This window comes from Oncorhynchus nerka, linkage group LG24, assembly GCF_034236695.1.
Source record: "Oncorhynchus nerka isolate Pitt River linkage group LG24, Oner_Uvic_2.0, whole genome shotgun sequence".
Lineage (NCBI taxonomy): Eukaryota > Metazoa > Chordata > Actinopteri > Salmoniformes > Salmonidae > Oncorhynchus > Oncorhynchus nerka.
In genome coordinates this window covers 59,203,758-59,228,081 of record NC_088419.1, presented here as the reverse complement: position 1 = coordinate 59,228,081, position 24,324 = coordinate 59,203,758, and the positions used below count along the sequence as shown (strand labels likewise).

General features: G+C 47.0%; 1 protein-coding gene across 1 annotated transcript in view; it reads right to left on the bottom strand.

Moving 5' to 3' along the window:
* Positions 1-24,324, bottom strand: part of unc13a (unc-13 homolog A (C. elegans)) — a 53,432-nt gene that overhangs the window by 3,408 nt on the left and 25,700 nt on the right. The window contains 17 exon segments of the mRNA XM_065009002.1: positions 4,607-4,754; positions 6,882-6,962; positions 7,053-7,109; positions 9,044-9,073; positions 13,649-13,654; positions 15,195-15,318; positions 15,769-15,918; positions 17,082-17,170; positions 17,452-17,529; positions 17,777-17,854; positions 17,979-18,122; positions 19,233-19,329; positions 19,600-19,726; positions 20,028-20,113; positions 20,228-20,361; positions 20,962-21,096; positions 21,344-21,433. Of these exon segments, the coding sequence (XP_064865074.1) occupies positions 4,607-4,754; positions 6,882-6,962; positions 7,053-7,109; positions 9,044-9,073; positions 13,649-13,654; positions 15,195-15,318; positions 15,769-15,918; positions 17,082-17,170; positions 17,452-17,529; positions 17,777-17,854; positions 17,979-18,122; positions 19,233-19,329; positions 19,600-19,726; positions 20,028-20,113; positions 20,228-20,361; positions 20,962-21,096; positions 21,344-21,433 (1,654 nt within the window).

The following is a 24,324-nucleotide window of genomic DNA, read 5'->3' as shown; positions in this document are numbered from 1 at the left end:
TTCCACTAGATGTTGGAACATTTCTGCGGGGACTTGCTTCCATTCAGCCACAAGAGCATTAGGGAGGTTGGGCACTGATGTTGGGCGATTAGCCTTGGTTCGCAGTCGGTGTTCAATTCATCCCAAAGGTGTTCGATGGGGTTGAGGTCAGGGCTCTGTGCAGGCCAGTCAAGTTCTTCCACACTGATCTTGACAAACAATTTCTGTATGGACCTCGCTTTGTGCACGGGGGAATTGTCATGCTGAACAGGAAAGGTCCTTTCTCAAACTGTTGCCGCAAAGTTGGAAGCACAGAATCATCTATGCTATAGCGATAAAATTTCCCTTCACTGGAACTAAGGGGCTTAGCCCGAATCATGAAAAACAGCCCCAGACAATTATTCCTCCTCCACCAAACTTTACAAATGGCACTATGCATTGGGGCAGGTAGCGTTCTCCTGGCATCCGCCAAACCCAGATTCGTCCGTCAGACTACCAGATGGTGAAGCGTGATTCATCACTCCAGAGAATGCATTTCCACTGCTCCAGAGTCCAATAGCGGTGAGCTTTACACCACTCCAGCCAAGGCATTGAGCATGGTGATCTTAGGATTGTGTGCGGCTGCTCGGCCATGGAAACCCATTTCATGAAGCTGCCAACGAACAGTTATTGTGCTGGCGTTGCTTCCCAAGACAGTTTGGAACTCGATAATGAGTGTTGCAACCGAGGACAAACCATTTTTACGCGCTACGCACTTCAGCACTCGGAGGTCCCATTCTATGAGCTTGTGTGGCCTACCACTTCGCAGCTGAGCTGTTCTTGCTCCTAGACTTTTCCACTTCACAATAACAGCACTTAAGGTTGACAGGGGCAGCTCTAACAGGGCATCTGTCATTTGACAAACTGACTTGTTGGAAAGGTGGCATCCTATGACGGTGCCACGTTGAAAGTCAATCTACAGCCAATGTTTGTCTATGGAGATTGTGTGTTCGATTTCATACACCTGTCAGAAACGGGTGCGGCTGAAATAGCCAAATCCACAAATTTGAAAGGGTGTCCACATACTTTTGTATATATAGTGTATAGGAGGGTTTGAGAAATGCCTCTGGTGCTGAAGTGAGACAATCATGCAGCTAGAAGTGGTTTTGGGTTGTAAATGTCTTTTCACTCAAGAGTTCCAGGCAAAATAAATACGAGAACCATCTGATGATATTTCAAGATCTTAGGATGATCTTATGTAGCCACTCATAGCTGTCCTATGACTCTGCCTGCCCGGGCCCGGGGGGTAGGAGCCTGTCAGTCAGGATGCAGGGGGGGGGGGGGGGGGGAGACTGGTGGTAAGAGAGGAGAGGGTTATCTTGGTCCTCCTCTACTGCTGTTGGGCAGAGCAGGCAAGTAACATGCTGAGATGGATCCAGTCAGACGGAGAGACCCATTCCTAGCTAAACCCTTTACCCAGAGCAAGCATGGCAACTAGAGGGACCTTGCGGTGAGAGCAGCCCATCGGCCCCAGCCCAGTCACAACTTATCCTGAGGCAGGGTGCACACATGCCTATTGAGGGCTTGTTAACTTGTGACTTCTGGTGGGATTATGCCCAGAAAGCCAACAGGATTTGAGCTGCACACGACCATGGTATGTGTATATCCCGCCACACAACACAGGATAACTCATCCTAGGGCCTGGGTTTGGGGTCATGGCCTGGGGGTCCTTTGATCCATGCTGCTAGGACAGGGGGGGCGGGGGGGTTAGGGAGATACATGCAGGGCCCTGTAGAGGGCTCCCAGTCAGTTACGGACAGCTTGTCTGGGAGGGAAGAGGGGTGATGGGGAGCGGGTAGGTTGATTGACTTTCTTTGCCTAAAATGTGATCTCAGTTTGTAATGATTTACGTCTCTGTATGTTTTAATCAGTGGTGACTGAAAGCAGCCTGAGTGTCAGTGAGTGACAGGCTAGTGAAGCCAGTCTTCTATAGGAGGAAGGTAACAGAGTTCTGGCAGCTCTGTCTGTTTCTCTCCAGGGGCATGATGTGACTGTCAGTCCTCCAGTCACTCAGAGAATGCAGCACTCAGCCATCTGGCCTCCCTTTCTGTTGAGGCTCACAGAAACAGGCTAAAGATACACTCTTGTTTGTGGAATAAGAGCTAAACTGGCTATAATTAAAAGTCTGCAGGATACAGCATGAATGAATACATAATACAGTAGGTATGAAGCCTGGCACTTCATCAAGGCTAAAAGTTCCCCTTTTGGAAAACGTCCTGCATTATCATAAATTATAGAGGGCGAGCCGTGTGTGTGTATGTTTGTGTGGAGAGACTCTTCCTTCCTCTTCTACTGCTGTAATCAACCTAATATCTCAAATCTCATTATTTGACCATAACGCACATCCTCCACTACTCAGCCTACATCCGGCAGCTGACAGGAACTAGTACAATAATGGCATATTAAAGAGTATTTCAGTGAGCGTCTGACGTAGACATGTGAGTCACCATGAGTGATTCTAAGTCACACTGGTGAAGAGAGCTTGAACAAGTGTGACTTCCTGTGAGAGCAACGGAAAACAAGAGGAGAGCAGATATTGTCTGTAGCCGAGGTTATACTCTACATGTACCTGTGACTCCTGGGCTCCCGGTGTGTGTGTGTGTGTGTGTGTGTGTGTGTGTGTACAGTCAGTGGGGGGCTAAGTTTAGCAGTTTAGTGACTAAACCTCTGAAGAGGAGACATGGAGTCAGCTCCCTCAGCTCTGATGCATACTGACAGAGAGCACATCACCTGATCCCAGGGACCACTGCTGATTGGACGATTTGGTGTTACGCCCAGAGGGAGGAGGAACTTTCACCTCCTGTCACTGCTGGAGGGACCTGCCCTGGGAAGGGACGACTGGCCACTCTGTACCATTGAGGGACGGTGGAGTGTGTGTGTGTTTAGATAAGGGTATGGTATGGGAGGGTGCCAACAAGGACAGGGAGCCCTTCCAGACAAACTGAGCCACACTTCATCATCATCATTCCATCATTCAGGAAGGAAGAGAATCTCTCTCTCTCTCTCTCTCTCTCTCTCTCTCTCTCTCTCTCTCTCTCTCTCTCTCTCTCTCTCTCTCTCTCTCTCTCTCTCTCTCTCTCTCTCTCTCTCTCTCTCTCTCTCTCTCTCTCTCTCTCTCTCTCTCTCTCTCTCTCTCTCTCATGACTGCCTCACAGTCTTATAACGTGGTTCCCTTTGTATGATGGCTACCATGCCTTAGTAGTTTCTGGTCATACATACTGGGTATGTATATGTAGTACATACATCATATGTGTGTACTGTATGTCATCATATGCATGCATGTCCCTATGCACGTGTTAGGATGTTTGTGCATGCTATTGGGCTGTCAGTGTGTGTTTGTGTGTGGGGATGAGATTAAGGTTGAGCAGGCAGGAGGGGTCTGAGGATGCGTATGTAAATGGAGGTCTGGGTTCTTGGCGGCCTGGTGTTTCAGACCCTTAGTGTCCACATACCCTTCTCTGGGTACACATCCTCACTAGCCGTGAACCTCACCCCCTTCCCGCCGAAAACTAGCGGACAGAGGGGGACGAGGAGGAGGAAGAAGGTGAGAGGAAATAGAAGAGACATGGAGAATTATAAAGAGTGCAGAGATAGAGTCAGAGAGTCAAAAAGGGAAGTCAAATAGATTCAGACGTAGAACTGATGTTGTCCTTGATTAATATACTGTTATCAGTGACATCTACGGAAGTTACATCATTAACCATCCAACGTAACTCGATGCAGTCTATGGTGTTGCTCATTCAAGCCACACACAGTGTCCTTCCCACTGTGTCGTCGCTATGACGTGTGGTTTAACAAAAGCACCAAAAGTCTCCAAAAGCACCAAAGTTATTTGTTCTAATTACATTTCAAATGATCATTCATTAAGTGGGGTATCCAGCCAGGGGCGTTCAGAGACAAAGTGTGTCAGTGTTTCCACCGCGTAACACACCATCACTGTTATACCATGATTGAGGGATGAGGAAAAGGGAGAAGGACAGGAGAATCTCTCATTCATTTTTCATCTGAAAACACCTGTCCGGTCACATTCCGCGTTTCTCTTTCTGCCCCCGGAGACTTGACTGTTTCATACCGCGAAGAGAGGAAGCACTCCTCCAAAGTGTTTGGTTCTGCTCTATAAAACCACGGACATATTGAACAGGAAATAAAAACAATGGGTGTCTGGGCAACCCTGGAGTAAACACAACACGGGGATATGTTAGAGAATGTCTCTGGTGCATACCAGTACAAAAGGATACAGTTTCATGGCATCATACTACAATCAATAACTGGCCATATTACACACATCAATGTCCATAAAGATACACGGACTGTACAGAGGGAGGTAGGAAGAGGAGAGAGGGAGGTAGGAAGAGGAGAGAGGGAGGTAGGAAGAGGAGAGAGGGAGGAAGAGGAGAGAGGGAGGTAGAGGAGAGAGGGAGGTAGAGGAGAGAGGGAGGTAGAGGAGAGAGGGAGGTAGGAGAGAGGGAGGTAGAGGAGAGAGGGAGGTAGAGGAGAGAGGGAGGAAGTAAAGAAAGGGAAGACTTGAGAGTGAGAAAAATAGAGAGAGAGAAACTGGGGGAAGAGATGGGGTGGAGAGGCACCCTACCTTGTGCGTTCTGAGATGAAACAAAGGTCTTGATGAGTTTGTCTGTGGCCTGGGTGTAGAGGGACAGGGCGTAGTGTAGAGACAACAGGTCAGGACTCTTCTCCAGGAAGGTCTTTTTCAGACCCACCCCTCCAGCATGGAAGTATTGCTAGAGTAAGGCAGAGAGAGGACAGAGTCAGACTATAGCTGTTTCCAAACTAGGCTGAAGTGTGATGAGTATGCACACAAGACCCACACCCGTATGTCACTGAAATAAACTACATGCAGACCAGTGGGGGTCAGTGTCGTTTATGATGTGGGAGGATTCTTTTTTTTCATGAGCATGGCCTTAGTTCTATTACCACATGTTGGATGACTATTCCATTCACCCAGTTCAATGTAACATAAATAGGCTACTACATGATACTCAAATTTTCCCTATACCCATCATGAGGTCGCTACAACCAATCCTATGAATGAACGTTTACAATGTAGGTGCACACAGGTCAATAGAAAATGTTTAGGTTACAGACAGTGACACATGGAAAGACAGTTACACATTCTATACTGCCTTGCACTCTTGCCTGCATCTAGCTGATCTAGGGTGTAATCAATCGTGCAACAGTTGCAAACGAGAGTTTCTATTGGGCAAATTCAGGTATTTTTTATCCCGTTTCGTTTGCTTCCGTTTAAGAAACGTTTTTCAACAGAATCGACGGAATGAATACACCCATGATCACGCATAAACACAGTTCACTTTCATAGCAGCCACGCTGTATTCATTCTAGCCTCTATGCACTATCCTCTCACCTTTACTCTTGGTTTGTGGACTTCAGCTGTATGTGACCAGGTGACAAAACCTTTCCAAGCCAAACCATTTCATAACCGCTACACAGCGCCTACATCATTGTCCCCATATTAGCTAAAGTAACGTCCTAGTCAACATAGCAAATAGAATGAATGCATTAGTAAACCTGCTTCAATCATGCAGTAACGTTACAGTGTACAGTCAGTAAGAAGTTAGAATGGTGGATCCCGTTGGCAATAAATTAATAAAACCAAAAGCTTACCTTGACTTGGAAGTGTTCCAGTGTTGTGTTGGAAAGTCATAGCCAGCTAGCTAACATGAGCTGGGTTTTTGAGTTACTAAAAACTAGCCACCTGCATTTGCTACCTAAGTAAGTGAAACTGAAAGTGAAAAAAATGACAAAATCTCTAACTCTCTCTCTCTCCTTCATTTTTGAAGAAATGAATTTGTTGAAAACTGTCCAATTATTGTTTTTCTCGCTCTTTGAGTCAACTACTCACCACATTTTATGAATTGCAGTGCTAGCTAGCTGTACCGTATGTTTCAGTAGTAGATTCATTCTCTGATCCTTTGATTGGGTGGACAACATGTCAGTTCATGCTGCAAGAGCTCTGACAGGTTGAGGACATCCTCTGGAAGTCATAATTACTGTGTAAGTCTATGGAAGGGGGTGAGAACCATGAGCCTCCTAAGTTTTGTATTGAAGTCAATGTACCCAGAGGAGGACGGAAGCTAGCTGTCCTCCGACTACACCATGGTGATACCCTACAGACTGCTGTTGAGGCTACTGTAGACCTTCAATGCAAAACAGTGTGTTTTAATCAATGATTTGGTCATGTGAATATATTTAGTATAGTTTTATTTAAAAAGGATAACTTTGTTTTCCAATTTTTATTTTTATCATATTCACTGAGGAGAATGGTCCTCCCCTTCCTCCTCTGAGGAGTCTCCACTGATGTATACCCATTTCAGACATTATACAGACATTCCATCCGTACTTCTTAGTTTTTTTCTGGGATGATGACACATTGATGTTTCCCGAGGATGCACTACTCTGGTAACACACTGTGGTTTAGTATTCTACAGCTATAGCACTCTTGGCATGAGGAAGAGCATTAGTTGCCATTTGGCTCACTGACAAGTCCTTATTCAAATGACCATTACAAATTAGCCTCATTTACCTCAGCTTAATCTGCCTTAAATCAAACGACACAGGCTACGGAGGAATTCCTCCCCACACTGTATCTTTAAAAGAGCCTTTCTAGATTAGGGTTGCTTAACTGCACTAGCCTGAGGCGTACACGTTTACTGACCTTCAACAGAAGGCCTAAAATGTGCTACTCTCTTGTTCATAATATAATATGATGTGCATTTTAAACAGTGATCAAGTCAAAGTGAGTGAGTGTGTGTGTGTGTGTGTGTGTGGGCACACGTGCGTGCACGACTGTAGCTGAGGTCCTGGGGAGAGAGAGGGGTGTTGGGTTGTACCTTGATGGTGTCCAGAGCCAGTTCTATCACAGCACACTGCTTAGGGGACAGTGCCTTGGCCTCCTCACGACCCATGTGCTCCTGAGAAACACACACATACAGATTAACAACACAAACAAATAACTCATTATCTGAAATACAGACAGTGCCACGAGATACGATATGTGCTACCTTTATCTTGGAGAGCTGTCCCAGCTGTTTGGCAGCGTTGGAGATGAGCTGAGTGCCCTAGAGGCGAGCAGAGGTATACACAGAGGGGGGGGGACAGAGAACGAGGGAAGAGGGCGTTATTATCGTCACGCCACAGGGTAGCTGTCACACAGACTAACGTCACATCACAAAGGACAGACACAGTTCTGAGTCATTCATATTCACATACACACTCCAAAACTCACTTAACACATCAAAGGACTGTCAGAAATATGATCATACTTGTCATTATCTCGCTCACGAACACGCACGCACAAAGCAAGACAATGCAGTACAGGAAGTGAAGACAGGAGCTCAGCTTATTGCAAAGACAGACAGACAGACAGACAGACAGACAGACAGACAGACAGACAGACAGACAGACAGACAGACAGACAGACAGACAGACAGACAGACAGACAGACAGACAGACAGACAGACAGACAGACAGACAGACAGACAGACAGACAGACAGACAGACAGACAGACAGACAGACAGACAGACAGACAGACAGACAGACAGACAGACAGACAGACAGACAGACAGACAGACAGACAGACAGACAGACAGACAGACAGACAGACAGACAGACAGACAGACAGACAGACAGACAGACAGACAGACAGACAGACAGACAGACAGACAGACAGACAGACAGACAGACAGACAGACAGACAGACAGACAGACAGACAGACAGACAGACAGACAGACAGACAGACAGACAGACAGACAGACAGACAGACAGACAGACAGACAGACAGACAGACAGACAGACAGACAGACAGACAGACAGACAGACAGACAGACAGACAGACAGACAGACAGACAGACAGACAGACAGACAGACAGACAGACAGACAGACAGACAGACAGACAGACAGACAGACAGACAGACAGACAGACAGACAGACAGAGACAGACAGACAGACAGACAGACAGACAGACAGACAGACAGACAGACAGACAGACAGACAGACAGACAGACAGACAGACAGACAGACAGACAGACAGACAGACAGACAGACAGACAGACAGACAGACAGACAGACAGACAGACAGACAGACAGACAGACAGACAGACAGACAGACAGACAGACAGACAGACAGACAGACAGACAGACAGACAGACAGACAGACAGACAGACAGACAGACAGACAGACAGACAGACAGACAGACAGACAGACAGACAGACAGACAGACAGACAGACAGACAGACAGACAGACAGACAGACAGACAGACAGACAGACAGACAGACAGACAGACAGACAGACAGGTTCAACACGCCAGAACCCTACAGCCTGCGCAGTAGCACTGTGGTGATATATCCCATATCTATGACGACTCTGTGATACTCTGTTAGCAGAATATATCAATAAGTGCTCCACACAGTACCCATCACCATGGTTACACCTTATCTGTAAGATAACACTCTTCAAATTAGAGCAAAAACAACAGAAAAACAGACAAAACAAACAAAAAGACATGTACAAAGACTCAGAAGCATTATCATCCTACAAAAGGATTATAACAAGAAGGGTTCCACTCTCATCTCATAAATGTGGCTGATCAAATCATTTATGCCATTATGGACGCTCAATGCCAGTCTGTTGAACAACAGTAAGACTGCAGCAGGAACATGGTCATGCAGCGGGTCAACAACAGTCCGGCCCTAAAGGCTGTTTGTTAGTGTGCTAATGTTGTGTAATGTTAACCCTCCATGTGTCCAGCACTACTTGGGTTGTGTGGAGGCTGGGAGGCAGGTAGCTACAGATAGGTTTACAGGGGGTGGCCCACAACAGACAGGACGGTACGGTAAACCGGCAAAGAGGAACGCCGTTTTAAAAACAAAGGTGAGAAACGATCGCTTCCACCACTTTGTTTCGAACGGAGAGGCGAGAAAACACAGAGAAAGAGACATAGAGAGGAGAGAAGACAGGACACATTGAGCTAAAGTGATTTTAGTCCTTACATCACTGTGACAAGCAAGCTTCACCCTCCCCTGTAAAGAGAGGACATTGGTTAATACTTCAGGAAGGATCCTGTCCCCACAGTCTGATTGGCTGACTGACTAATTGCGTGGACATCTCAGTAATTGTCCGTCTGATAGGCTAATTGATATGGATCAAAGCCAATCCATTCTAGCTCTCTTTTTATAAATGGGTCCGACAAGTAAAATCTACAGATCAAACTCTACAGATCAACATAAGGTCTATTTCTGCCTTTATAATCAAACTTAAGAGTTGAGCCTACAGCTGGCCAGTCAGGTCTATATCAGTATGAGCAGTCGATCCAGCATGGTAATGAACCCATACTAGCTGCCTATAAAGGGACAGGCCACTGACGACCGACAATACAGTTGATGTCGGAAGTTAACATACACCTTAGCCAAATACATTTAAACTCCGTTTTTCACAATTCCTGACATTTATTCCTAGTAAAAATTCCCTGTTTTAGGTCAGTTAGGATCACCACTTTACATTAAGAATGTGAAATGTCAGAATAATTAGTAGAGAGAATGATTTATTTCAGCTTTTATTTCTTTCATCACATTCCCAGTGGGTCAGAAGTTTACATACGCTCAATTAGTATTTTGTAGCATTGCCTTTAAATTGTTTAACTTGGGTCAAACACTTCAGGTAGACTTCCACAAGCTTCCCACAATAAGTTGGGTGAATTCCTCCTGACAGAGCTGGTGTAACTGAGTCAGGTTTGTAGGCCTCCTTGCTCGCCGCACACGCATATTCAGTTCTGGCCAAACATTTTCTATAGGATTGAGGTCAGGGCTTTGTGATGGCCACTCCAATACCATGCCTTTGTTGTCCTTAATCCAGTTTGCCACAACTTTGGAAGTATGCTTAAGGTCATTGTCCATTTGAAAGACCCATTTGCGACCAAGCTTTAACTTCCTGACTGATGTCTTGAGATGTTGTTTCAATATATCCATATAATTTTCCTCCTCATGATGCCATCTATTTTGTGAAGTGCACCAGGCTTGCAAGCCTCCCCCTTTTTCCTCCAAACATAACGATGACCATTATGGCAAAACAGTTCTATTTTGTTTCATCAGACCAGAGGACATTTCTCAAAAAATTACAATATTTGTCCCCATGTGCAGTTGCAAACCTTAGTCTGGCTTTTTTATGGCGGTTTTGGAGCAGTGGCTTCTTCCTTGATGAGCGGCCTTTCAGGTTATGTCGATGTAGGACTCGTTTAACTGTGGATATAGATACTTTTGTTCCTGTTTCCTCCAACATCTTCACAAGGTCCTTTGCTGTTGTTCTGGGATTGATTTCCACTCTTCGCACCAAAGTACGTTCATCTCTAGGAGACAGAAGGTGTCTTCTACCTGAACGGTATGACAGCTGCGTGGTCTATACTTGCGTACTATTGTTTGTACAGATGAACGTGATAACTTCAGGCTTTTGGAAATTGTTCCCAAAGATGAACCATACTTGTGGAGGTCTACCGTGGATTGATGGCAGCATTCGCGTGAAACTGAAAGCGCGAACCACTGCTTTTAACCAGGGCAAGGTGACCGGAAACATGACCGAATACAAACAGTATAACTATTCCTTCAGCAAGGCAATCAAACAAGTTAAGCATCAGTATAGAGACAAAGTAGAGTCGCAATTCAACGGCTCAGACACAAGAGGTATGTGGCAGGGTCTACAGTCAATCACGGATTACAAAAAGAAAACCAGCCCCATCGCGGACCAGGATGTCTTGCTCCCAGACAGACTAAATAACTTTTTTGCTCGCTTTGAGGAAAATACAGTGCCACTGACACGGCCCTCTACCAAAACCTGCGGACTCTCCTTCACTGCAGCCGACGTGAGTAAAACATTTAAACGTGTTAACCTCGCAAGTCTGCAGGCCCAGACGGCATCCCCAGTCGCATCCTCAGAGCATGCGCAGACCAGCTGGCTGGTGTATTTACGGACATATTCAATCAATCCTTATCCCAGTCTGCTGTTCCCACATGCTTCAAGAGGGCCACCATTGTTCCTGTTCCCAAGAAAGCTACAGTAGTGGAGAGGGTAGTAAGTTTTAAGTTCCTCGGCGTACACATCACGGACAAACTGAATTGGTCCACCCACACAGACAGAGTTGTGAAGAAGGCGCAGCAGCGCCTCTTCAACCTCAGGAGGCTGAAGAAATTTGGCTTGTCACCAAAAGCACTCACAAACTTCTACAGATGCACAATCAAGAGCATCCTGTCGGGCTGTATCTCTGCCCACAACCGTAAGGCTCTCCAGAGGGTAGTGAGGTCTGCACAACGCATCACCGGGGGCAAACTACCTTCCCTCCAGGACACCTACACCATCCAATGTCACAGGAAGGCCATAAAGATCATCAAGGACAACAACCACCCGAGCCACTGCCTCTTCATCCAGAAGGTGAGGTCAGTACAGGTGCATCAAAGCAGGGACCGAGAGACTGAAAAACAGCGTCTATCTCAAGGCCATCAGACTGTTAAACAGCCACCACTAACATTGAGTGGCTGCTGCCAACATACTGACTCAACTCCAGCCACTTTAATAATGGAAATTGATGGAAAAAATGTATCACTAGCCACTTTAAACAATGCCACTTAATATAATGTTTACATACCCTACATTACTAATCCCATATGTATATGTATATACTGTACTCTATATCATCTACTGCATCTTTATGTAATACATGTATCACTAGCCACTTTAAACTATGCCACTTTGTTAACATACCCTACATTACTCATCTCATATGTATATACTGTACTCGATACCATCTACTGCATCTTGCCTATGCCGTTCTGTACCATCACTCATTCATATATCTTTATGTACATATTCTTTATCCCTTTACACTTGTGTGTATAAGGTAGTTGTTGTGAAATTGTTAGGTTAGATTACTCGTTGGTTATTGCTGCACTGTCGGAACTAGAAGCACAAGCATTTCGCTACACTCACATTAACATCTGCTAACCATGTGTATGTGACCAATACAATCTGATTTGATTTGAAGCAAAGAGGCACTGAGTTTGAAGGTAGGCCTTGACATACATCCCCAGGTACACCTCCAATTGACTCAAATTATGTCAATTAGCCTATCATAAGCTTCTAAAGCCATGACATCATTTTCTGGAATTTTCCAAGCTGTTTAAAGGCACAGTCAACTTAGTGTATGTAAACTTCTGACCCACTGGAATTGTGATACAGTGAATTATAAGTGAAATAATCTGTCTGTAAACAATTGTTGGAAAAATTACTTGTGTCATGCACAAAGTAGATGTCCTAACCGACTTGCCAAAACAATAGTTTGTTGACAAGAAATTTGTGGAGTGGTTGAAAAACAAGTTTTAGTTACTCCAACCTACGTGTATGTAAACTTCTGACTTTAACTGTACCTCCACCAGTCCGCAGATAGAGTCCATTTACACATCTCACAATGAAAAGCTTTGTCTAACAGATATCTAACATTTCAAAATATAACTTTTTTTTTTTTTTATATTAGGAAAATGAAAAATATTCTAGAAATATAAATAAATAAAAGTAAATCAACAGAAACCTTGATTTTCCAGACCAGGTACGAAAACATTTCGGAAAAAGCTTAAAGGCAGAAAATAGCTTTTCTTTAGGCATTGAGAGTGTTTTTGTGCGGTAAAGCAGAAGTGTGTTCTTAGACATAATGTCTACTGCGTGTGTATGTCACCAATCCTGAACTCCATAAGCGTGGAATACTTTTCCTGGTATAGACCAGCCTTGGTGAAAGTATATACCTTAGAGTATCACTATGCTATTGTGATTATCATTCTACAACAACAGGACATGGAACCAAACCAGGACAGATCAACACAGCAGGCCTGCAGAGACATACTAGGAGACTTACTACAGTGGAGTTGGAGAAGATCAGACGCAAGCAACAGACCCACATAGGGCAGGGTGACACACTTCAAACAGGGAACACGGGGGGGAGTGGGAGAGATAGTGGAGAGGGGGGCTGAGAAGAGAGGGTGGGCACCAGATATTAAACCATCACAACGCCAGTCACCCATAGAAGGAGTAGAGTCCTGGAACACGATGCAAGAAGAACAAGGCAACAGCTAGAGAAGTGTCACTTCCTAAGGACAGGAGAGTGTGAAGGAGAGAGAGAGAGCACAGAGAGGGGGCAGGGCAGGGGGCAGTGGGAGGCAGGGGTTGCCCGATTGGAGGGTTCGTAGGGGGGAGGGCGGCGCCCTCTCTGAGTCAGTCAGGAATGCACCATGCTGCTGTCACCTCAGAGAGAAAAGGACAGAGGTGGACAGGAGAAGAGAGGAGGACAGAGAGAGGAGGAGAGGAACAACAGAGCAGGTAGAAGACAGAGAGACAGATAGGAGGAGTTGGGATAGGGGCAGGCACCAGGAGAAGAGAGGAGGACAGAGAGAGGAGGAGAGGAACAACAGAGCAGGTAGAAGACAGAGAGACAAATAGGAGGAGTGAGGATGTGTGGGGGGGGGATAGTTTGCAGCCACATATAGCAGAGGACCGACCACCTTGCACTAACGGACTGTGGGACAGACAGACACACTGACACACAGGAGTGTCGTACTTACAATCATCTGTGGAGGAAGAGCAGTGGGAGCAGGATGTAGTAACCAGAAAGAAGGGTCAGTGACGCTGTAAAGAGCCCCAGATCAAGTCTCCAAGCAGCAGCAACATGCATATCAGATGGATGGGCAGAGGGCCAGAGGGACCGACAGTACGGACTGAGACTAGGGCTGTGATGATACCATGTTCCATGGCAAAAATGAAAACACAAAGCAGCCCAAACTCTTTGGTCCTTTAAAAACCTGCTGTATGTAAAATATTGTGTGCTTGGAAAATAACTAAATGTGACTCTGGATGACAACATAATGATGTTTCGTTCCAACATTAGGGCTTTTTTCCTAAAGAAGTTAAATCCGCTTTGTGTTTTGCTTCCTTGCCGCGATACTAACAAGTATCGTGATACTGGTATCGTCCTGGCCCTAGCTGAGACTGGTACTGTAACACCCCCTCTGGACCCTGTCTCTGCACCCGTGGGAGAGTTGAGAGAGTGGCCGGGAACTAACCCACCATACACTACTATAGAATGATGTGAGGCTCTTTTGTTACCAAATAAAAATGAGAACAGATATATCAAAAACAAAATAAATACCGGCTGCTTTCCAACATGAAAGGCTCAGAACTGAGGGCAAATCCTGGGTCCAAATTGCACTGTGTGTGTCCATTTTCCTTTTGAGTTTGAAGTAGTTTAGATGTTAGTTTGTGTCTAGGAGCACTATCCTGGAGAGCAGCCATGAGCTGGGGTTAGAATGATATGATGCACTCCATCCCACTTTTGGGTTTCACCTAAATCCATCGAGTGAATGGAAGAGTTGGGGTGTTTTTGTATGTGGGCGTGGGGGCTGGGGAGAGGGGCGTATCAGGCTAATCTTAATCACCAATCTGATCTATTTATCCTTACAGTGTAAGCAGAGGAGCCATCTTATAATGCAGACAAAATGCCTGCCATCTCAACCCTACTCCTCATCCTGTCTAATAGCTGTCTTGGCTGCTCACTGTGGGAGAGTCTTCACTGTACCAAATGTTGAAGTCCTCCTCAGAACAGATCAAATATTCACATACCACATATCAGAGCAGAGTGCCTTGACTAAAAATAACCTGTCTTGGTTCCCATCCCATACTGAGAGGTGGCTTGTGCCTGTGTAGCAGTTGGCATTGTGGGTAGTGTTGGCAGTGTGGGCTGTGTGTGTGCATTGAAGTATGTGAGACGATGTGCATGTCAGTGTGTGTATGTGTGAGTATGTGCATGTTAGTGTGTGTGTGTGTATGTGTGTGTGTTTGTGTGTGTGTGTGTGAGTGTATGCATGTTAGTGTGTGCATGTTAGTGTGTGTGGGTGTGTGTGTGTTAGTGTGTGTGTGTGTTGTGTGTGTGTGTGTGTGTGTGTGTGTGTGTGCATGTCGGTGTGTGTGTGTGTGAGTGTATGCATGTTAGTGTGTGTGTGTGTGAGTGTGTGCATGTCAGTGTGTGTGAGTGTGTGCATGTTAGTGTGTGTGTGTGAGCGTGTGCATGTAGTGCATAAGTACGTGTGTGCTCAGAGGGGTGGGTGTTCGTACCGTCTGGTCGGTGAGAGGGGGTAGGACGATAGTCTTCTCCATGGTGTTCATCACCAGTTTCCACAGCTCCTTCAGAACACGTTTCAGCACCGTCTTCTCACAGATCTTAGCAAACAGCGTCAGGCTGACAGGAGAGAGAGAGGAGAGAGAGACAGAGAGAGAGGGAGAGGAGAGAGAAGAGAGAGAGAGAAACAGAGAGAGGGAGAGAAAGAGGAGAGAGAGGAGAGAGAGAGAGGAGTAGAGAAACAGAGAGAGAGAGAGAGAGAAACAGAGAGAGAGAGAGGAATAATGAACGACAGAAGGGAGTCCAACATAGAGCTCCACCCAAGATTTACAAGAACTGGAGCGAAATATACAGAACCGAAAGATCAGAGAGGCAGCGAGAGAGATGAGACAGAGAGAGAGAGATGAGAGAGAGAGACCGAGAAAAAGAGAGAACAAGATGCGAAGAGGAGAGATGAGTTGAAAGAGAGAGCGACAGACATAGGAAGAGAGAAAATAAGACAGAAGGCAAAATCTAAAGAGAAAGAGACACTGCTGCCAAAAAGAGATTAGCAACATCTCTGTCACTCACTTGCTGTCCAGGAAGTCCATGATGGGCTGCAGCACATTGTCAGCGTCCTGGGCCACGCTACTGCAGTTGTTAGCCCCCACGTTGGTCCCCTTCACCTGGCCAAGGATGTCTCCCATCTGTTTCACGTTGTCCTCAATCTGCGGCTGGAAACTACACACAAACAGACACACAGGAGACGTACCGTGGTTAAAATGTAACCATTTTGACATATTCAGATGAGACCAAACATTTTACCAGGAGAGAAAGGCAGTGTGATATTAATGAAAGATATATTGGAGTAGGCATGTATGGGTAGTTTGCATGGCTGACTGCCTGGCAATGCCCACCAGTGTACCCAGCAGTGTACCCAGCAGTGTACCCAGCAGTGTACCCAGCAGTGTACCCAGCAGTGTGCCCACCAGTGTGCCCACCAGTGTACCCAGCAGTGTGCCCACCAGTGTGCCCAGCAGTGTACCCACCAGTGTGTCCAGCAGTGTGCCCACCAGTGTGCCCAGCAGTGTACCCACCAGTGTGTCCAGCAGTGTGCCCACCAGTGTGCCCAGCAGTGTGCCCACCAGTGTGCCCACCAGTGTGCCCAGCAGTGTGTCCAGCAGTGTACCCAGCAGTGTGCCCACCAGTGTGTCCAGCAGTGTACCCAGCAGTGTACCCAGCAGTGTGCCCACCAGTGTGTCCAGCAGTGTGCCCAGCAGTGTGCCCACCAGTGTGTCCAGCAGTGTGCCCACCAGTGTGCCCACCAGTGTGCCCACCAGTGTGCCCAGCAGTGTACCCAGCAGTGTGTCCAGCAGTGTGTCCAGCAGTGTGCCCAGCAGTGTGCCCACCAGTGTGTCCAGCAGTGTGCCCACCAGTGTGCCCACCAGTGTGTCCAGCAGTGTGTCCAGCAGTGTGCCCAGCAGTGTGCCCAGCAGTGTGCCCACCAGTGTGCCCAGCAGTGTGTCCAGCAGTGTGCCCAGCAGTGTGCCCACCAGTGTGCCCAGCAGTGTGCCCAGCAGTGTGCCCACCAGTGTGCCCACCAGTGTGCCCAGCAGTGTACCCAGCAGTGTGCCCACCAGTGTTCCCACCAGTGTGCCCAGCAGTGTACCCACCAGTGTGCCCAGCAGTGTGCCCACCAGTGTGCCCACCAGTGTACCCACCAGTGTGCCCAGCAGTGTGCCCACCAGTGTGCCCAGCAGTGTGCCCACCAGTGTGCCCACCAGTGTACCCAGCAGTGTGCCCACCAGTGTGCCCAGCAGTGTACCCAGCAGTGCCCAGCAGTGTGCCCAGCAGTGTGCCCACCAGTGTGCCCAGCAGTGTGCCCAGCAGTGTGCCCAGCTCACCTGACAGAAAAGATCCTGCTGAGATCATCCATCACAGTATTCAGCTTCACCTGCAGGTCTTTCAGGAAGTCACTGGCCTCTTTGCACAGCTGAAACACACACAGACACACACACACAGGGAGAGGGAAAAAGTAACAGTGAGACTGGCAGAGCACCGGGGCTCTCACACAGAGCTCTCAGCGGGCACACGGAAACATTCCCCAACAAACAGACGGTCTCGGAGAATAGATGCCCTGAGCAGAGAAACCTGGTCAGTGAGACAGGCTAACACACAGAGACACACACACACACACACACACACACACACACACACACACACACTCAGATACAGCCTGGGCTGGGGGAAAACAGGGAAAAGAGAGCCACTCACGTCCTTTCCTCCCATGGCCTCAAACATCCTCTCCAGTTGAACTCTGAGCTGCTGGATGTTGTTGATCAGGATGCATGGCTGCAAACAACACAAAGTCATTATCAACTACACTATCGAATGCACAAACACTACACTATCGAATGCACAAACACTACACTATCGAATGCACAAACACTACACTATCGAATGCACAAACACTACACTATCGAATGCACAAACACTACACTATCGAATGCACAAACACTACACTATCGAATGCACAAGCACTGTACTGTAGTGCATCCCCATATACAACATGTGTCATGTCGAGTCATTGGCCCCTCACCACTTTCTCCATGTTGACGTAGTTAGCAAAGCACTTGGAGATGATGTCAGCGTAGGACAGGAGAACGTTACCGATGGTCTGAGGAGAGAGAAGGCGATAGGAGTATGTCAACCACTGTCTCTGTGACTGGGCATGCTGCCTCAGCTTATCACCATGCAGCCATTAAGGAAGTGGATATAGTGTGTAGAATACTGTAGTGTACCTTGGCAAATCGTTTCATATAGTTGCCTACGATCTGGGGGTCGGGACACTCCAGCTTGCGGATGATCTCGAAACTCTGGTTGAGCTGAGAGAAGACGTCCACCACTGAGCAGGAGAACAGAGCATGTTCCGACGTTACCTGGAACTGGAGGAGGAGAGAGGAGAGGAGAGAGAGCATTAAGAGACTGGGGAGGGAGGAGAGAGAGACTGGGGAGGGAGGAGAGAGAGACTGGGGAGGTAGGAGAGAGAGACTGGGGAGGGAGGAGAGAGAGACTGGGGAGGGAGGAGAGAGAGACTGGGGAGAGAGGAGAGAGAGACTGGGGAGGGAGGAGAGAGAGACTGGGGAGGGAGGAGAGAGAGACTGGGGAGAGAGGAGAGAGAGACTGGGGAGAGAGGAGAGAGAGACTGGGGAGAGAGGAGAGAGAGACTGGGGAGAGAGGAGAGAGAGACTGGGGAGGGAGGAGAGAGAGACTGGGGAGGGAGGAGAGAGAGACTGGGGAGGGAGGAGAGAGAGACTGGGGAGGGAGGAGAGAGAGACTGGGGAGGGAGGAGAGAGAGACTGGGGAGAGAGGAGAGAGAGACTGGGGAGAGAGGAGAGAGAGACTGGGGAGAGAGGGGAAGGAAGAGAGGAAGAGAAGAGAGTGAAGAGAAGGGGAGAGGAGTAGGGAGACATTTATGACTGAGGGACAGAGGCCACAGATTGTTAACATCAGGGGAGAGAGAGGGAGAGAGAGAGAGAGGGGGGGGAGGAATAAAGGGAGAGGTTTGAGAGATGGAGTATATGAAAGAGGGAGGAGAAGAGAGATGTTGTGAGGGCTGCAGGACCACTGAGCTCTGAGAGCATAAATAAACATGATTGTTGTGGTCTGGTTCGAGGATCTCTAGGGTTGTTTGAAGCCGGACAGGGTAGACGGCCGGCCTGTGGCGGTTCCTAGGGGTTGCTGGGTAATGAGAACATGACTCATTAATCCACAGGTTGGTACAGTCAAACGCTATCTCCCTACATGAGAGCAGTCTGAGCAAATCACTTTATCGTCTCTCTCAACACTTTCTCAACTTTTTGTGCTTTGGATTCCATTGTCTCAGGGAAGTCTTTAATGAGTGCAGGAAAGGGAGAGGATGAGAAGTCTGCCTGATAACTAGGATGGTAAAATGAGGAAGCGACAAAGGAAGGGATTACTTTAATTCTGACACAACCAATGTGACTCAGCACTTGCATTTTGAGGAGATGAGGAGAAGAAGTGGAAAAGTTTACCCCGTCTTTTTTGTCCCTCTCCAGCGCACCGTGCAGGAAGTCTCGAGACACTTCCTCATTCTCGTCCAACCACTGGATGACAAACGGCTCAAACCACCTAGGAGACATCACACGGGGGTGGTTTGATATGAGTCGACCCCACTGGAAGTTTTCATTTCAAACAACTACTGAGGCTGTAGAGTCCATCTGGTCTTGCTTATGGGCTGTGCTGTACAGTACCAGACGGGAAGTGTTTTGTGTGTGTGCGTGTGTGTGTATGTGTGTGTGTGTGAGAGTGTGTGCGTGCTTGTGTATGCCTGCATGCATGCATACGTGTGTGTTAATGTGAGTGTGTGTGTGTGTCATCATGGCACAGGGTGGCACTTACGCCGGGTACTCGGGCACACGGCTCTTGAAGAAGGGCAGGTCTTTGCAGTACTCGTTGTAAAGCCACTTGACTTTAAAATGCAGGTTCATGTAATCCGCACTCTTACACAGCCGGTTCTTTTCATGCTCTGAGAGAGAGAAGAACGAGAGAGGGGAGAGAGACAATGAGAGAAAGAGAGAGAGAGGAAAGACAAAGCTCTTAATTAAAGAGCAAATGAGCCCAGAGGGGTGATCTATTCTCCGCCATGTAGCGCTAACAGGCTAATCGAGAAAAGCCCTTATGCTCTGGCAAACCGCCTCAGTGCCAATAGTGTCATATCTGCTTGTAAACGCACCCTGACAGCCCCATAAAAACAGAGGAAGAGACTAAGACTGTTAGGACAGAGCTAAACCACTGGTGAGGGTGGTGCGACTTCATTCAGTGCTCACCCTCCATGGCGTACTTCATATCCTGAGCAAACAGGTTCCACATCACCTCGGCACTGATTTTACCCACGTTGAGCTCCTGAGGAAACCTACACGTTGTAGACGGTAAGAAACACAGAGTTATGTATTGATGTAGAGGAGAGAGACAGAAAGCGAGAGAGACAGCGAGACAAAGAGACAGAGAAAGAGAGGGACAGACTCACTGGTTGAGGCAGGGTGTGTAGGAGTTCTTGTCCTCTTCTATGATGGACACGATGAGGGTGATGAGTTTGGACCAGAAGTCCAGGTTCTTGATGCTGGGACCCTGCTCCTCTGGGTGATCCACTCCTGGCTTGGCCTGGACAAAACAAAACACACTGAGTCACTGGGATACTTTCACATTGGCTACTATCGTAGCTTAACATGCAGACATAACTCAAGAGTTTCAAGTTAATCAAGAGTTTGAATTGTGCAGATATCAAGTCAGGATTCAACCCCATTCTGACTCTCCTCTATTTTGCTCAATAGTTTGTCCATTATCTCTCTCATCGCTACCGCTCAACTCTAATGAGCTGATGAACCCATCAAACCGCATGTACATGGTTTAGTCCTTTGGAAAGAGCTGACAGTCAGAAAAAAGTATTCCTACCACCGCAGGGGTTCAAACTGAAGAATTATCTAGCAAAGAATTTAACAAAATATGGGCCCCTCAGGATGGAAGGTTTTATTCAAAAGGAAACATTTGCTTTTGAAATTCATGAAGTGAGTCTGAATGAATCGTGCCACTTTAATGAGGCAAAAACAAGGCTTGTAAATCCCTATCGAAATCCTGTACAGGCTTGATGGAGGCCAGCCTGAGGTGTTAATGACACGGACAGAGACACACACACACCTTCACAGAGTGCCCGCACGCACACACACGCACGCACACACGCACACACGCACACACACAGTCTACCGGATCTGTCTGGTACTCCCGGCTGTAGAGCTCGTGACAGTTGTTGAAGATGTATTCATAGGTGGAGTTGAGACAGGCTTTGACACAGTCCTTCACCACCTGACTGGCTCTGGGGGGACTCTGTAGCTCCTGTACCTGAGGACAGTCACAGACAGAGAGAGGATCCTCAGACTAGGAAAGCCCCATACAACCACACTCAGTCAAAGGAACTCAGGGAAGATGGATGTCTGATAAGAACACGTAGTGTAGCGATACTGTACAGTGTAAACAAGAATAGAGACATGTGGCACCAACAGAGTAAAGAATACGAGTAGAGGAACATGTATTGACCAGAGCAAAGCAGAGGCGATCCAAGCTGAGGAAGATGTAAAGAGAGAGTTACCTTCATCCTGAAGAAGGTGATGCTGGTGAGCAGGTCCACAGTAGACTTGAGGTCCTGCAGCCTCTCAGAACTGCTGGCTGGGAAGTTATTCTGTTACACACAGAGAATAGAGCAAATCAGATCAAAAATCACATTTTATTTGTCACATGCGCCGAATACAACAACCTTACAGTGAGATGCTTATTTACGAGCCCCTAACCAACAATGCAGTTTCAAAAATATGGATAAGAAATAAAAGTAACAAGTAATTAAAGACCAGCAGTAAAATAACAATTACGAGACTATATACAGGGGGGTACCAGTACAGAGTCAATGTGCGGGGGCACCGGTTAGTTGAGGTAATATGTACATGAAGGTAGGGTTATTAAAGTGACTATGCATAGATGATAACAGAGAGTAGGAACGGTGTAAAAGAGGGGGGCAATGCAAATAGTCTGGGTAGACATTTGATTAGATGTTCAGGAGTCTTATGGCTTGGGGGTAGAAGCTGTTTAGAAGCCTCTTGGACCTAGACTTGGCGCTCCAGTACCGCTTGCCGTGCGGTAACAGAGAGAACAGTTTATGACTAGGGTGGCTGGAGTCTTTGACAATTCTTAGGGCCTTCCTCTGACACCGCCTGGTATAGAGGTCCTGGATGGCAGGAAGCTTGGCCCCAGTGATGTACTGGGCAGTTCACACTACCCTCTGTAATGCCTTGCGGTCGGAGGCCGAGCAGTTGCCATAGCAACCAGTCAGGATGCTCTCGATGGTGCAGCTGTCGAACCTTTTGAGGATCTGAAGACCAATGCCAAATCTTTTCAGTCTCCTGAGGGGGAATAGGTTTTGTCGTGCCCTCTTCACCACTGTCTTGGTGTGCTTGGACCATGTTAGTTTGTTGATGATGTGGACACCAAGGAACTTGAAGCTCTCAACCTGCTCAACTGCAGCCCTGTCGATGAGAATGGGGGTGTGCTCGGTCCTCTTTTTCCTGTAGTCCACAAACATCTCCTTTGTCTTGATCACATTGAGGGAGAGGTTGTGGTCCTGGCACCACACTGCCAGGTCTCTGACCTCCTCCCTATAGACTGTTTCATCGTTGTCGGTGATCAGGCGCAGGCGTTGTGCCTGGTCGTGCAGTCATGAGTGAACAGGGAGTACAGGAGGGGACTGAGCACGCACCCCTGAGGGGCCCCTGAGTTGATGATCAGAGTGGCGGATGTGTTGTTACCTACCCTTACCATGTGGGGGCGACCCATTCGCACATAGGTGTTCCTTTTGTCCAGGTGGGAAAGGCAGTGTGGAGTGCAATAGAGATTGCGTCATCTGTGTATCTGTTTGGGCGGTATGCAAATTGAAGTGGGTCTAGGGTTTCTGGGATAATGGTGTTGATGTGAGCCATGACCAGCCTTTCAAAGCACTTCATGGCTACAGACATGAGTGCTATGGGTTGGTAGTCATTTAGGCAGGTTACCTTAGTGTTCTTAGAAACAGGCACTATGTTGGTCTGCTTAAAACATGTTGGTATTACAGACTCAGACTGGGAAAGGTTGAAAATGTCAGTGAAGACACACACACACACACACACACACAAACACACATACATACAGTTGAAGTCAGAAGTTACCATACACCGTCGCCAAATACATTTAAACTCAGTTTATCACAATTCCTGACATTTAATCCTAATAAAAATTCCCTGTCTTAGGATCACCACTTTATTTTAAGAATGTGACATGTCAGAATAATAGTAGAGAGAATGATTTATTTCAGCTTTTATTCCCTTCATCACATTCCCAGTGGGTCAGAAGTATACATACACTCAATTAGTATTTGGTAGCATTGCCTTTAAATTACTTAACGTTTCGGGTAGCCTTCCACAAGCTTCCCACAATAAGTTGGGTGAATTTTGGCCCATTCTTCCTGACAGAGCTGGTGTAACTGAGTCAGGTTTGTAGACCTCCTTGATCGCACATGCTTTTTTAGTTCTGCCCACAAACTTTCTATGGGATTGAGGTCAGGGCTTTGTGATGGCCACTCCAATTCCTTGACTTTGTTGTCCTTAAGCCATTTTGCCACAAATTTGGAAGTATGCTTGAGGTCATTGTCCATTTGGAAGACCCATTTGCGACCAAGCTTTAACTTCCTGACTGATGTCTTGAGATGTTGCTTCAATATATCCACATAATTTTCCTCCCTCATTATGCCATCTATTTTGTGAAGTGCACCAATCCCTCCTACAGCAAAGCACCCCCACAACATGATGCAGCCACCGCCGTGCTTCACGGTTGGGATGGAGTTCTTTGGCTCAAAGCCTCCCCATTTTTCCTCCAAACATAACAATGGTCATTATGGCCAGACAGTTCTATTTTTGTTTCATCAGACCAGAGGACATTTCTCCAAAAAGTACAATCTTTGTCCTCGTGTGCAGTTGCAAACCGTAGTCTGGCTTTTTATGGCGGTTTAGGAGCAGCAGCTTTTTCCTTGCTGAGGAGCCTTTCAGGTTATGTCGATATAGGACTCGTTTGACTGTGGATATAGATACTTTTGTTCCTGTTTTCTCCAGCATCTTCAGAAGGTCCTTTGCTGTTGTTCTGGGATTCATTTTCACTTTTTCACCAAAGTACAGTCATCTCTAGGAGACAGAAGGTGTCTCCTTCCTGAGCGGTAGGGCGGCTGCGTGGTCCCATGGTGTTTATGCTTGCTAGTTTGTACAGATGAAAGTGGTACTCCCAAGGATGAACCAGGCTTGTGGAGGTCTACAATTTTTTTGGCTGATTTCTTTTGATTTTCCCATGATGTCAACCAAAGAGGCACTGAGTTTGAAGGTAGGCCTTGAAATACATCCACAGGTACAGCTCCAATTGACTCAAATTATGTCAATTAGCCTATCAGAAGCTTCTAAAGCCATGTTCTGGAATTTTCCAAGCTGTTTAAAGGCACAGTCAACTTAGTGTATGTAAACTTCTGACCCACTGGAATTGTGATACAGTGAATTATATGTG